Source organism: Gambusia affinis, linkage group LG04 (assembly GCF_019740435.1).
Source record: "Gambusia affinis linkage group LG04, SWU_Gaff_1.0, whole genome shotgun sequence".
In the NCBI taxonomy this organism is placed as follows: domain Eukaryota; kingdom Metazoa; phylum Chordata; class Actinopteri; order Cyprinodontiformes; family Poeciliidae; genus Gambusia; species Gambusia affinis.
This window is the reverse complement of record NC_057871.1, coordinates 15,534,190-15,547,476: the sequence shown is the minus strand read 5'-3', so window position 1 is coordinate 15,547,476 and position 13,287 is coordinate 15,534,190. Positions and strand designations below refer to the sequence as shown.

General features: G+C 40.6%; 2 protein-coding genes across 5 annotated transcripts in view; one reads left to right on the top strand and one right to left on the bottom strand.

Moving 5' to 3' along the window:
* Positions 1-6,687, bottom strand: part of gstcd (glutathione S-transferase, C-terminal domain containing) — a 45,813-nt gene extending 39,126 nt beyond the window's left edge. The window contains exons 1-4 of one of the 2 annotated variants that reach the window (XM_044113171.1): positions 6,298-6,687; positions 5,756-6,189; positions 4,327-4,752; positions 1,442-1,708 (exon numbers count right to left, since the gene is read on the bottom strand). In XM_044113171.1, coding sequence (XP_043969106.1) covers positions 1,442-1,708; positions 4,327-4,752; positions 5,756-6,172 — 1,110 coding nt within the window. In that variant the 5' untranslated portion in view covers positions 6,173-6,189; positions 6,298-6,687. Of the gene's footprint in view, positions 1-1,441; positions 1,709-4,326; positions 4,753-5,755 lie in introns of both variants that reach the window. The other variant, XM_044113172.1, reaches the window with a different exon arrangement.
* A 52-nt stretch (positions 6,688-6,739) lies between these two features.
* ints12 (integrator complex subunit 12) lies at positions 6,740-12,413 on the top strand. 3 transcript variants are annotated; one of them, XM_044113174.1, is made up of 8 exons: positions 6,742-6,863; positions 7,651-7,814; positions 8,414-8,571; positions 8,685-8,837; positions 9,336-9,520; positions 9,638-9,797; positions 9,893-10,036; positions 10,957-12,413. In XM_044113174.1, exons 3-8 carry the CDS (start codon positions 8,416-8,418, stop codon positions 11,497-11,499), a joined length of 1,341 nt encoding a protein of 446 aa, XP_043969109.1. In that variant the 5' UTR covers positions 6,742-6,863; positions 7,651-7,814; positions 8,414-8,415; the 3' UTR covers positions 11,500-12,413. The 3 variants fall into 3 exon arrangements, with proteins under 3 accessions (XP_043969110.1, XP_043969108.1, XP_043969109.1); XM_044113175.1 differs by lacking the exon at positions 7,651-7,814 and having other exon boundaries at positions 6,740-6,863; positions 9,339-9,520; XM_044113173.1 differs by lacking the exon at positions 7,651-7,814 and having other exon boundaries at positions 6,740-6,863.
* Positions 12,414-13,287: the final 874 nt, after the last annotated feature.

The following is a 13,287-nucleotide window of genomic DNA, read 5'->3' as shown; positions in this document are numbered from 1 at the left end:
CAATTACCTACAAACGCACCAATTAATAAATATATTTTCTCTCACTCCCACACGCATCAAAACTAGGAATTCCGACCAGTTTTTGTCAATAAGCAACAACCAAGAGCATGTTCTGTGATGCACTATTTTCTAGCTCGACAACAATCAGATTAATGTTATTGACATATACTTATTTATATATGTACTGGGATAGCACAACTTCTTAATTTTCTTACTGTCAGCATTACTTCAACTGACAAGATTCACAGAGTACTGAAACATCCATTTTTTAAAAAGCACCCATTCAAACAATACACACACATTTTAACCTACTTTCTGACCTTCCATCTTTATCAAAACTTGTTTTGGAAAAACTTCACTTATTTTCACTCCTGGTAAAGATTAAAAAGTTTAAGTGCTCTTTGTTGGTTGAGATGGTGGGGAAAGGTGGGCTGTGCAGCATAATCTGCTACTGCTATTTCACAAGTTCGGAGCATAAACAGAGAGCAATCTTTGACCAATGCTCTTTGCTGTCTTCTCTTAGCTCACCACACTTGACACTGCAATGGCACCGTTGAATGAGTGTCTTTTGAACCGTCTCTCTGTTGATTTGCACCAGATTCCAGTTGAAACACCAAGTGAAGACCCATTTTCAGTCACTTAGTAAAATCCTTCAGGTTATTACTCACAACGTCCTATTTTCAGAATTAAAAAGATCAATGCCTGTCAAGCCATCGCTGGGTAAACAAGCCCAGAGAATCATGTGTCCTCCATCATACTTAACACTGGGTATGAGGTGGCTTCTCCACAGATTTATTATGTTTCCATGCCACCACCACCTGGGGAGTTTGTTGCTGAAAAGCTCAGTCTTCCCTTTCCAGGTATGCTTCCCATATAATGGGTTGTGAGGCAGCATCTATTAGTAGCTGTGAATCCCAAAATGTCTTTGCTGCAATTCTCTGAGAATGTTTAGATATTTCTTACCTGCTTCCCCATCCTGCCCAGTGCCTGGTGGCAAGAAAAACAGAGGTTTTCTTCCACCCCAGTGACCCCAGGCTAAAAGAAATAGACCTCTGTGTCATTTTTAGACCCCAGAAAAACAGAAAGTCATGAATTTCTGATTAGACGGTCCTGAAGCCTCTTATCCACTTAAAAAATTAAGTGGATCAGAATTAATTTTGTTACTCCTTCACATTTTTTAAAACAGAAGGAGTAGAAGGACACAAAGTCAGCAATCTATGTCTGCCAGAGGCTTAAATATTAGTACTCCTTAAGGTGCAACAACTAACAGAATAAGCAGCCATGAATCTTCTGAGGCTATTAAACCACCACCCAACAAATCACACGTCTGTGTGCTGAGGGGAAAAAAAAAAAGGGGGTGGGGGGGTCTCTTAAATTTCCTGTCATGCATAAAAGCAAAGCATTTGGGAATCACAGAAGCAAAGGAAAGGTAATTATTTACTTTGAGTTTAGTCATTGTGGGCCTCGGACCACCGACGAAATGAAGGCTTGGGGTCACCTCCTGACCCTCTGTAGGCAGCAGGTCATCAAGGTTCTCCTGTTGTGGTGGACCAAAGAGGCTGGGTGTTGGAACCTGGACTTCGGAGAGAGTGAACCCACAGTCCTCGGCTGCTCGAAGGACCCCGGGTACTTCCTGAACGCGACCGTACCAGCGCAGGAGACGGGGGAGATGATGCAGAGTGGTCGGTGTATGGGCTTGGAGTGAGCACTATTAAAGAGGGGGAAAAAAAGGGGGAGATATTGATTTAGTGAACTGACTGGTGTGTCATGGCTACCGAAGCGAAAGATGAAGTTCCACAGAAAAGTCCCTCATCACGTTTCTGTACAGACAAACACACTCGGGGGGGGGGGGGGGGGGCGGCAGCAGGAGAAGCATGAAAACAGAGTAGGTAGCTGGGGGGCCAGGATGAAGACACAAACTGAGAGAGACATTATAACAGAAGCTGCATTTGACTGCGTGTGACAGAAAGACGACACGCAGAACGGAGGACGAATGAGAAGGAACCGCTGGGAGCCGTGTGCGGCATGGACAGAGTCGTTAAAAGGAGACATGCTACGCTGAGTGTGAAACTGGAAACCAGTGGAGCGCAGCTGACTGCTAAAAGCCTCGATGTGAGGACTTCAGCTCGTTCCCATAGTGGACAGATAGTTGGGCACAGCTGACATGCGAAACAAAGGTTTGGACTCGGCTTTCTGCTTGACAGCACAACATCCAAGATCAATAATTTACCCGTCCTGTTTCAAAGCTGTGTGTCAAAATATTTTAATAGTTGAACAAATAAAATTATTTAAACTCATTTTTGTATGTCAAAATTATTAATCAGAGGTTTAACAGAAACCTAAACAGATTTTTTTTTTAAAACCCTACATCTAAAACATTACGCATCATAAACACTGAACATCAACCAAACTGTACATTTTCACTGTGAAACAAAGTGGTGGCATCATCATACTGTGGGAAAGTGAGGTTTCCCCCCCGTCAGAGACAAGAAAGCCAGTCATATCCCTGGGGTGGAGGTACAACTTCGATTAGATTCACTGTTCTAAATATACAGCCAGAGTTCAAAGGAAAGTTAAGATGAAGGTAAATTCCTGTGTTAGAATGGTGCAGAATCTGAGGTATGACTTGGACACATTTATGCTAATAGTGACTGACTGAAGCCGAGCTGTTTTGCAAAGGATGGGGAAAAGACTTTGTCTCTAGATGAGCAAGGATGGATGAGACACACCCAGTAGACATGCAGCTGTGATAGGAGGTTATTGTAATTCTAAAATGTTTTATTTTAGGAGGGCAGAAGGCCTTCTGCAACATTTTTAAAACTTTTATTTAGATCTATTTTCCCCAAAAACAACACACACACACCCTTTTCCTTCCACTTCTCAGTAATGTGGCCCTGTATTGCCATTTACTTAAAAATCCAATAAGATACCTTGAAGTTTGTGTTTGACAAAGTGTGGAAAGTTTCACATGTTAGGTTTTGCACTTCACAATCTAACATAATGAAAATCAGAGCTTATTAAATAGCCTGAGATTTTAATCAAAGCATTCTTATTTCACACAATCTCTGGAAAACATTTAATTGCCAAACTGTTAATGATTATTGTTAATTGTTAATTGCCGATTATTTTTAAAAAATTCAAAATGTCTTTTTTTTTTTTTCCTTCATTTTTCTTCATTATAATTTGACCAGCATGCTTTGTGAGCTTTAGGATCTTAGTTACTAAATCTAACAATCAAGTGTGCACATCAAGTGCAGTGAAACCCTGACAGGCCAAAAATATAGGCATAAAAAATGTCCATGCATGGCACAGAAAATACAATATTCTATCTAATATTGCATCCAAGTTACCCTTCATGATTGCAAAATTGCACACAATAATACTGAGTTGATATATTGTGCAGCTCCATTACATAAAAATTCCCTGAGTAAGTCTGGTCAAAATTATGTGCATGCCACTCAGGTCTATGCTAAAAAAAATAAAAATAAACATTAGTTTCGGTTACTTTAAATGCAAATTGTAAAAAGAGATCATTTTGAGTAATGAATATTCAGCATTTATGAGCTTCAGCTCTTGAAGTTCTGATTGAGTTTGAAGTTTTCAGGCCAGCTTAAGACCCTGCTATGATGATCTGTCAGAGAGAGAAACACACTCTCAGATGAAATGCATGTCAGCCTGCTGCATTTCAATAGAATCCCTCCCATATAGTGTTATCAGTTTCTGCCAGGTGGCCCAGGACCACCTGTGAGAGCCAAAATGTGCCAGGTCTGATGCAGTGAGTCTCCTTGATTTGACTTTCTGGCTGAATGCGTCTGAAAGGAGGCTGCTCACCATGACCGGAGTGTGGGAAACCAGACGTCGGACATTATTTCACAAGTCATGATCATAAAGATGTCAGAGACACGGCGAATATGTATGCAACTGGAGTTGTGTGGCACAGATGGAAAAATGTGCATGATGACACGAGTTTTGGATGGTAGCAATTAATGTCTTGTGGCACAATGTCGCAGACAATAGTGTGTGTGAGAATGGGTGAATGAGAAACAGATTGTAAAGCACTTAAACTCCTATGAGTGTGGATTATTTGCCCGCATAACAGGTGTTTTGCAAATACAAACTGCTATTAAACAAAGTGTGTCATTATATCAAAAGAACTCAGCTAATTGCAGTAAAAATAGCATGAAATTAACATCTGGTATGTGTTTGTTGAAATAAAAAGTGCAATTATCTGAGATAAACACCAAAAATATGGCAATTATTAAGAACAAATCATTACTCAAAGCGGTAATAAATCCTTCTTTATACCATCAAGCCAGAAGGCCTTACCAGATAGTGATGAATGCAGGGCAGCAGCACTACATCAGTCAGAGTGAAGTAAAGTCCCTCAGCAAACACATGCTCCAGTTCAGGTAGATCTGTCGTCTTCACTTTCCTGATCTCAGAGTTCTCTCTAGTGGTTCCTGCTGGAACTGAATCCACTGCCAGTTTGGCCAGAGCCGCCCTGAGCTCGAGTCCTTCAAGTTCGGGTTTTCCCTCGCCTTCAGACATGCTGTTCTTTTGCCTTTGCCTCTGCTCTTGAAGTTTCTGTCTCCGGATTTTGTCATCGTTGTGTACTTTGACGGGCTCGGCAAGTCGTCGCTCCAGGGTATCAATAGCAGGAGGCAGCAGCTGAGCCTGTTCTGTGGGTTTCTGGAGGTGTTCCTCGACTGCAGAGGGGATGCCCAGTTCACACAGTCTGGTCCATTTGCTCACCTGATAGCAAGGAACGAGGAGTTCAGTTGATAAGATAATACAGAACTCTCCTTAAAATAAATGTTTTTTAAAAAAACCTGAGAATTAATAAGAGCTGTCTACGCTTAAGATTTGTTTTAAAATATGCAATTCTCACAAGAACTTAAAGACATTTTGTTTTCAGGTGAAATTTAAGGAAGATCTAAAACTTTCACACTGAAGTGATTCATCTTGAAAGTAGGTCGCTTAAGTAGAAGCATCTTAAACGGAGCAAAAGCCAGCAGCAGTGCTGGATATGCTACAACAAAAAATAACAAAATCTCTATAACGTGTCATGTGCCCTGGAGCATCAATTACAGCTTGACAACGCCTCACACTGTTCACAAGTCAACTTATTGCATGTGGAGGAATGACATCTCACTCTTCTTGAAGGGCACCCCTCAGGTCATTGAGATCCTGAGGTACCAAACTGTGACTCAGCTGATCCAAGCGGTTATCTATGAAACTCAGGTCTGGAGAAAGTTCAGGTTACTTCATTCAAGGTACTTCAGTCAGCGATTCCCCAATGATGTGACCTCAATGAGGCGGAGTGTTGTTGTCCATCAAGATGGAATTAGGAATGTTTTGTTCATGCAGCGGTAAAATAACCAAATTGACTATGTTTTTCAGGTAGTATGGGTACTGTACAATTCACAATAGTGTAGGACAGTTCTCTATAGACTAAACACATGTGCCCACACTATAACACCACCAGCACTAAGAAATGGTGTGTGATGGGTCAAGAATTAGCATTCAGAAACAGCCAGTCAGCAGTTTCTGCAGGATCCTGCTAATCAACCATTCATTTGATTCAAGTGTGCTGGACGGGGGAAGTTCAAATAGTCTATGACACAAGAACTGTTCTCAATGTTTCACTTGCACAATCCTTTTAGTTCCATTTTGAGTAAAACCACGGTCACTGACATAGATGTGATTCGTGTCAAGCACTTTATGCTGGTAGATTTGTGATACATTTCCAACTAACCTCTGCACAAGCTTTCAGACATGTTTTTTTAAACCCCAGCAGCTCCTGCACATCCTTCCTGGAGGGGTCAGCCTCGATGGTTCTGATGATGATGTGCCTGAGGACCACCGCCAGCCCAGCCCGGCAGAGCCGCCCGCTCTCATCCACCGCAGCCGGGAGACGGCAACCCCTCACCAGCCGCGGGAGACCCTCCGGGGAGAGAAAGTCGCACACACTCAGAGACTCTGGGAGATGAAACCTCTGGGATTCAGGGAAGCTTTTGTTGTTGCTGTCTCTGCGAACCAGGAAGACTTTGAAAGACTTGGACTCGCAGTAAGACAGGAGGAACAGGACAATGGAGGTGTGCAGGGGCAGACGCGGCTCCTCGCCTTCTAAATAGAGGCAGGGATGCAGTTGCTCTGCTTCAAAGTGTTTCATTTTAGATGGAGCCAATGCTGTGGAGTAAAACGAAAGATATTTGTTTTGCTTACAAATCACAACCTATTTACATATTTATGCGCCAAAATGCCAACTTCAAAACGTTACATCAAAAAAATACTTACAACACTAGTTACACATGGTGTCTGAACGTTCACAACAGAGCTTCTTCTTCCTCTGCATAAAGCTAACATACTCCACAGTGCCCTCTGCTGTGAATAGTGCCAACAACAATAAACTGTCTTTACCTAAACGCCCCATAGAAAATCTGTGGAGTATTTTCTAGCCGAAGATTCTTTTTCAAAAGAATGTTCATTTTTCCTGAAAAATTGAATTTCGGATTTTCATCATCTAACTTTTGGTCATAAACGACCTAAATATAAAACAGATATGTGTCCACTATCACTTTTACCTTCTAAATTGAGTTACAGGCTAAATGCAACTTTTTGATTACTCTCGTTATTGAGATGCACTGACACAGTTTAAGTAATAAATAAGTAAGAACATTTCTGCAGCGGCGGTTTCTGATATGCATATACACGTTTCTTTTCAAATAGTTCCGTTTATGTCTGTTCCGGACTTCTTAGGTGGTTGCACCCAAACGGCTTCTGTAGGACGTGTTGCTTAATCTTCCGTTGTTTGGAAACCGAAAATATTCTGATTTCGTTAAAGAGAACCACAACAGTCTCAGGTAAGGCTGTTTAAAAGATAACTATACTGAGCCCACAAAGGCTTTTATAAATGTCGTTTTTATTGTGAAGGTAACTTTAGCTCCGCACTGCTACCACAGTACCACAGCTCCTTTCAGTGTTACACGGCCATCAGAATTGGTGGAAACAAAGATCAGTCTGGGTTTCGGCAGTTAAAATTCTTAGCATAAAACATGAGGCATTGGTACTGCCATATTACAGTAATATAACGTGGTGGTTTATGTGTGTCTCAGGAAGTACTTTAAATACCTAGTCCTCGCACAACCTGTTTCCTCTCATTTGTTCTTCAATCTTTTTATAAATAGGAAGTTTTTTAATTTAAATTCCTAAATATGCTCGGTTACGTGCAGAAAACTCGTGGCCAAGTACTCCTGACGAGAATAGTCTCTCTTTCACGAATATTATATATCAGCAATTAAAAGTGGAAAATGGTAAAGAAATGTCAGTTTAAGTTCCTTTGAGAGACGTGATAACTGTGCAAAGTATTCTCCATGCCATTTTGAGGTGGTATTTCCTCCAAGTTGAAAGTCTTACAAACTCTTAATAGTTTTTCTTTCAGGATTGCCATGTATTTAGCTTTATCCATCCTCTCACCAGCTCTGAACACTTTCTCTGACCCTGCTGAACAAAGCACCTCCACAGCATGATCCTGCCACCACTTTGTTTTATTGCAGGGAGGATGTGATCAGGATGGTGTATGGACCATACAGTTTAAATTTTAGTCTTCTCTTGCTTGTTGCAGTGACTTTCTTTACTTCCTCCTACCAGAGAGGCCATATTTGAGGACACAATAATGGAGTGCCCAAGCCCAGTCCTTGAGAACTACTATCCGGTGTATCCCTGCTCCAATACACTTGAATCAAATGAATGCTCTTTACCAGGCCTCTGCAGTGCTGCATGATATGCTGAGGGAATTCAGACATTTGATTCAGGTATATTGGAGAAAGGTTGCATGATGGTTGCTCTCAAGGACTGAACTGGGGCACCTCCCAGTGATAACTGGAATAATTGGTTGCACTGCATTTTATTTAGGTGTGTCTGAGCTAAAGAGAGTGAATAGAAATGCATGCCACACATTCAATTTTTATTTTTTAATGTTTTGATTTCTTGCCATGTAACATTATTACATTGAAACATGTAACATTGAAATAAATTAAAGTCCATGTATTTCATGCAGATGATCTTAAGTAGACTAATAACTGAATTGGCATGATAACGGTTATCTGAAATGTTTTCCGGCCTCTAATGTGGGATGATTTCAACATTACCTACATTTCAATGATACATATTAGCATTCATTAGAAGATGTGTGCTTTAGAAATTAGCTAATCATTAAACATTTTTTGCATCCCGAGATAGAAAATGCTGTTGTGCCTATTGCAACACAATTTATTTGCAGCCTCATGATTCTAATCGCCATCTCTGTGCTCTGGTAGAAAGATGTTGAGGTGATGGACAGTGGGAAACGCCCTGCTGCACAGCGCTGGGAACGTTTTCAAACTTAAAGCTGACATTGTTTCCTGCTTTGCAGCCATGTCTGGACCTGTCAGCTTGGAGCTGGATCCACTCTTTCTAAAGGGACTGAGTTATCTGCACTCGAAGAGCAAAGATTCAGCCGAGAAACTCAAAGCTCTGCTCGACGAGTCCCTAGCAAGAGGAAGTGACTCGTCCTACCGGTCCTTGCAGAAAGTAAGAAATATGTCTAGAACGTCTATATTTATATTCTTATGTTCTCTTTGGGTCTCATGAGAATGTATTGTGTTCACAGCTAAGCTCTAGTGTTTTCTGTGTTCAATCCCCAGGAGGTGGAGGTGTCGAAGGTATCCGTGTCCAAGCTGAGCTTGAGTAAACAAGATTCCAAGTCATCAGGTTCGTCTTCCAACAGCAGCAGTGGAAGCAGCAAATCCAGCTCTGAGAAGAGCAAGAAAGATGTGGAGAAAAGGCCATCAGAAAAGGTACGAAGAGGACATTTTTCATAACGATCTAAGGTTCAAAGGTTCAAATCCTATCACTTGACCAGCATTCAGAAGCTCCGTACTACAGCAATGCCATCAGGGTTGTGATGTAAGCAGATTCTCCAGTGGTACTGTGAATGCTGGGAGGTTCGGTTTAGTCACTCCTTATTTCTCAGAGTTTGTCCGAAACTTGGGGAGCTGTGTGGAGCAAACAGTTTTCATGTGGTTCGCTCGCTCAGACTATTGATCTGGAATAAAGAACTGAATAAACTGAAAGAAAAAGAATAGGTCCCTTTTGGATTATCTTTGGGATTACCTTTACTCTTTAGCAGTTTTTGTCAACGATGTTCCAGTTTAGATTAGTCATCCATAAATAAATGTTTCCTTTTTGAAGTGCTATGTTATAATCACATTTTGAAGTTTTGGGGAATGGTGCTTGTTTAAGTTGCCTGTCAAGCACAAAAGTCAGATTTGATTGTAAAATTATTTTCTGTAAAGCAGGTCAGGGTTGACCTCAGTGAAGTGGACCCCCCGAAAAAGCCTCGCCTGGAGAAACAGGAGAATCGTTCTTCTCCCATCACTGTCCAGACGAGCAAAGACCTGCTGCCAAACATAAGTGACTATGATGAGACTAATGCTGACGACTTCGCCATGGAGATGGGTCTGGCTTGTGTGGTTTGCAGGTACATTTTACTCCTTTGTTTTTTTTTTATGGTGGATATAATAATTCTTGATTTGATGTCAGGATATTACTGCCTCGTCATCACATTTTAACTTGTTGTGCTTTTAATGTCAATCAGACAAATGACTGTAACCATGGGAAACCAGTTAGTGGAGTGCCAGGAGTGTCATAATCTCTATCACCAAGAGTGTCATAGACCTCAAGTGACGGATAAAGAAGTTAACGACCCCCGACTCGTGTGGTACTGCGCTCGCTGCACCAGGCAAATGAAACGCATGGTAAGGAAAATAAGCTGCTCCAGTGTTTCACTCCATTGTTATGTTATCAGCATCTGCTGCACCAGTGCCAAATTAACATATTTATTGTTGTTCAGGCCCAGAAACCTCCACAGAAACCTTCCCCTGCGTCTGCATCCTCCACACCTGTTGTAAAGGACACTGTGGTGAAGAAGACTGACCTCAAGCTAAAAACCGATACGACCAGCACCTTCCAAGCTTTCAAAAGAACAGAAGTGAAGGTATGTGGGGTCGTACAAGCTTGTGTCAAACCCTTCCTGTGTTGATTTTGCTTTATCATTTACATCATTATCCTGATATGTGATGATTACGGTTTTCTCGTGGTCCACCGCCAGATTTTATTTGTCTAATATAAGACCTTACACTACAACAAAGTCCTCTGAGCAATAGAAGAGAAACATCCCACACCATCTTTCATCCTCCAATGTGCTTAACATTGGGCTTTGGGTGCAAAGTGGAGCGTTTGCAAAGTTGTTTTTATTGCTGAAAAGCTCAACCTTGCTCATGTTTGATCAGATCCACCGATCCTGTTAAAGTCAATTCCAGCTTCAATTCCAGAACTGTTCTGCGTCTGTTTGTGTCCCTGCTTCAACAAACCTGAATCAAATAGCTGAGTTACCTCCTGAGTGAATCACAATGCGTCATCACATGAATGAAACTGTGACTAATTTCTATCTTGGCTTAAAGTTTTTGCAAACAAAGTCATCCTTTGAACAGATAAATCTTCTAACAGTTTACGTAATTATTATTATTGCTGTTGTTAAATATTTACAATATTATCTTGATCATTTTTCTTTTATATTGCACAATATAATGTTATTATTAATAGTATTAATTTATGTTCTCTCTATTTAGTGATAATAAAAAAAAATCATTTAAGTAATTAATAAAAAGAATACATAAATTGAATAAAGAAATTAATTTTATCAGAATTTTTTTTTTAAATTTAAGTAATTATTAGTAGTTGTGGTTGCAGTATTAGTGTTAGTGGTTGTAGTACTGGTTGGACTCCATCCTTTGCATCATTCATTTGGTAATTATTTCCAAAACAGCAATGCATTATGGGATGGGATGCAAATAAAATCCTAGCAACTATTGCTCCCTAACAGTTAGACTCTTTGTTTTCTATCATTTCCTGCAGCCTCCGGCCACATCTGCCAACCCCACCAGTACCAACTCCTCCTCCCCAGGCAGTGGTCTCACTGGCTGGGCTGCGTTTGGTGCCAAAACAAACCCGTCTGCTCCTGCCACTTCCAAACTTTCCTCCTCCGGCCCGAGCGGGAGCAGCAAGACTTTGACAGCTCCCTCCGGTCAGAAACCAGTGGGTTTGTCAGGACTAGCAGGAGCCAAATCGGGACTTGGTGCAAAGGTTACTGGGAGCAGCAACGGAAATGGCTCCAGCCAGGCAACTCTGAAACCTCCCCCACCTCTAAATCTAGGTAAGCAGACTCTTAGCCGCTCTTCTAGCGGTGAGAGTCAAGGGAAAGGCTCTTCTTCCTCTGGAGCAAGTTCACCAAGCAGCTCACAGGCGGCGGCTGGGGGGAACGGAGGGAATAATGGAGGTAATGGAAACAATGGGAACGGCTCAAAGGGCACACCGACTTCTCAGGAGTCCCAGCTTCATGCCATGAAACGCCTGCAGATCTTGAAGAAAAAAACGGCTCAGAAGAAACTGAAGAAATGAGTCAAGGTTGAGAGACATGAACCTTGAGGACAGAGGATGATGTGAGGAAGTAGAACGTAAACATCTAGATTAGAGCATCGTGTTTGCACAAGGAGTCACCATCATCCAGTCACGTACTTGAACTTCACTGTGTGTTAATGCCGCTGGATTCTGTGTGCCTCTTCTGTCCTAACAAAAGCGACCAGTGAGCAAAGTGTCACTTTTTAACAACCCGGTAAATAAATAATCTCTTCACACAAACTGGCTATATCTGTCACTTTGTAAAGGGTTCCTACACATTCTGGAAAGCATTATTTTAATTTTAGTATTTTTAAGTCTTGACAATTAGAGAAAAGAAAATAGAAAATATAAGATGGGGAAACATTTCATTTCCAGGTTGTTTTTTTTTCTTCTGTCCTTGCCTCCTTTGAATTTTTCTATTATTCGTTTTGTTCCCTCTGCTTGCTTTTTTTTGGGGGTCATGTCCTTCCTTCTTCACTTCTTTATATCCTACCTTCATTTTGTCCTTTCTTTGTTTTCATCCATTCCTTTCTTGATCATGTCCTTTCTTCCTCTGACCTTCTGAAGTACTCCTTGTTCATTTGTTGATCTTTCCTTCATTGTTTCATCTGTCCACGCCCCTCTTCTATTCTCATTTTCTCTCTGTCCTTCCTTGTGCCCTTCATTTGTACACCGTTCTTTCTTTCATTATTGAATCCTTTCCTTGTTTTCTTTCTCCCCATTGACCTTCCTTTTGTCAGTCATTGTTCCATCTCCTTCCTTCCTTCATTCATTCATACTTCCATCAATCATCAATCTATCCATCCATACACTGGCTCATAGATATAAAACGTGTGGAAATATGAGTCTAGAAAAATATAGAAATTAGTTGTGTTTATTAAATGTTTCAAAATTAAGAAATATATTCTGCAAATCAAAACATTTTTGAACAAATCATAAAAAATATTCTTCATAATTTCCTTCATTTATATAAATTATCTCTAAATCAAGTCACATGTTACTTCATGATCGTGTCACTTCAATATAAACAACACTGAGGTACAAAAAGGTGCTCAGCAAAGTGCACTGCAGTTTCATCTGAACTTTCATCCAAACCAAATGACAGGTTAAATACCAACGGTGAGCTCTCGCGTTACATTCATAGAAAGACAAAGCAGTTTGACAAGGTGGCTAAAAACATTTACATCTAGAAAGTGCAGTTTCAGTATTCACAAAGCAGAAATTCAACATGTTAACAGATCTTGGGTTTTTTGGGGAGGGGGTGCAAAAAAGACTAAAAACCTTGTTCTTGCTTTATCGTCTACAAAAAGAATGTTCTGATTATTGACTAGTTCTGATCTTAAATGCTACCTCATATAGCGCTTTCTACATGTATTGGGACCACAAGTAGTCTATGTAAAAAAGAAAAGAAAAAAAAGTGTTTTTTGCAGTAATATCCATCTGAAAATCAGTGAACCAACTTTTCATTTGAGAACATTTATTCTGTGGTGAATAAGTTTTCTACTTTTAGAGAGTTATTGGCACTGTGCTCATTGGCACCCTTAACAAATTCTTTAAAGCGTCTGGTCTTTACCAATCAGGAAATTTTAACAATATAGCTAGCTGCCTAAACTTGGCTGTAAATCAAGGAGATGATAAAACACCTTGAAACAAATGGAAGTCTGACCACAAAAGGACAGACAAGGAACAAGGTTTCTCTTTCCATCATCCACTATGAAGAGGATGATGGAGCAATGTGGAGAAATGTTAATTAAAAAATAAAAAAATTAAGTAGTATAATTTAATGCA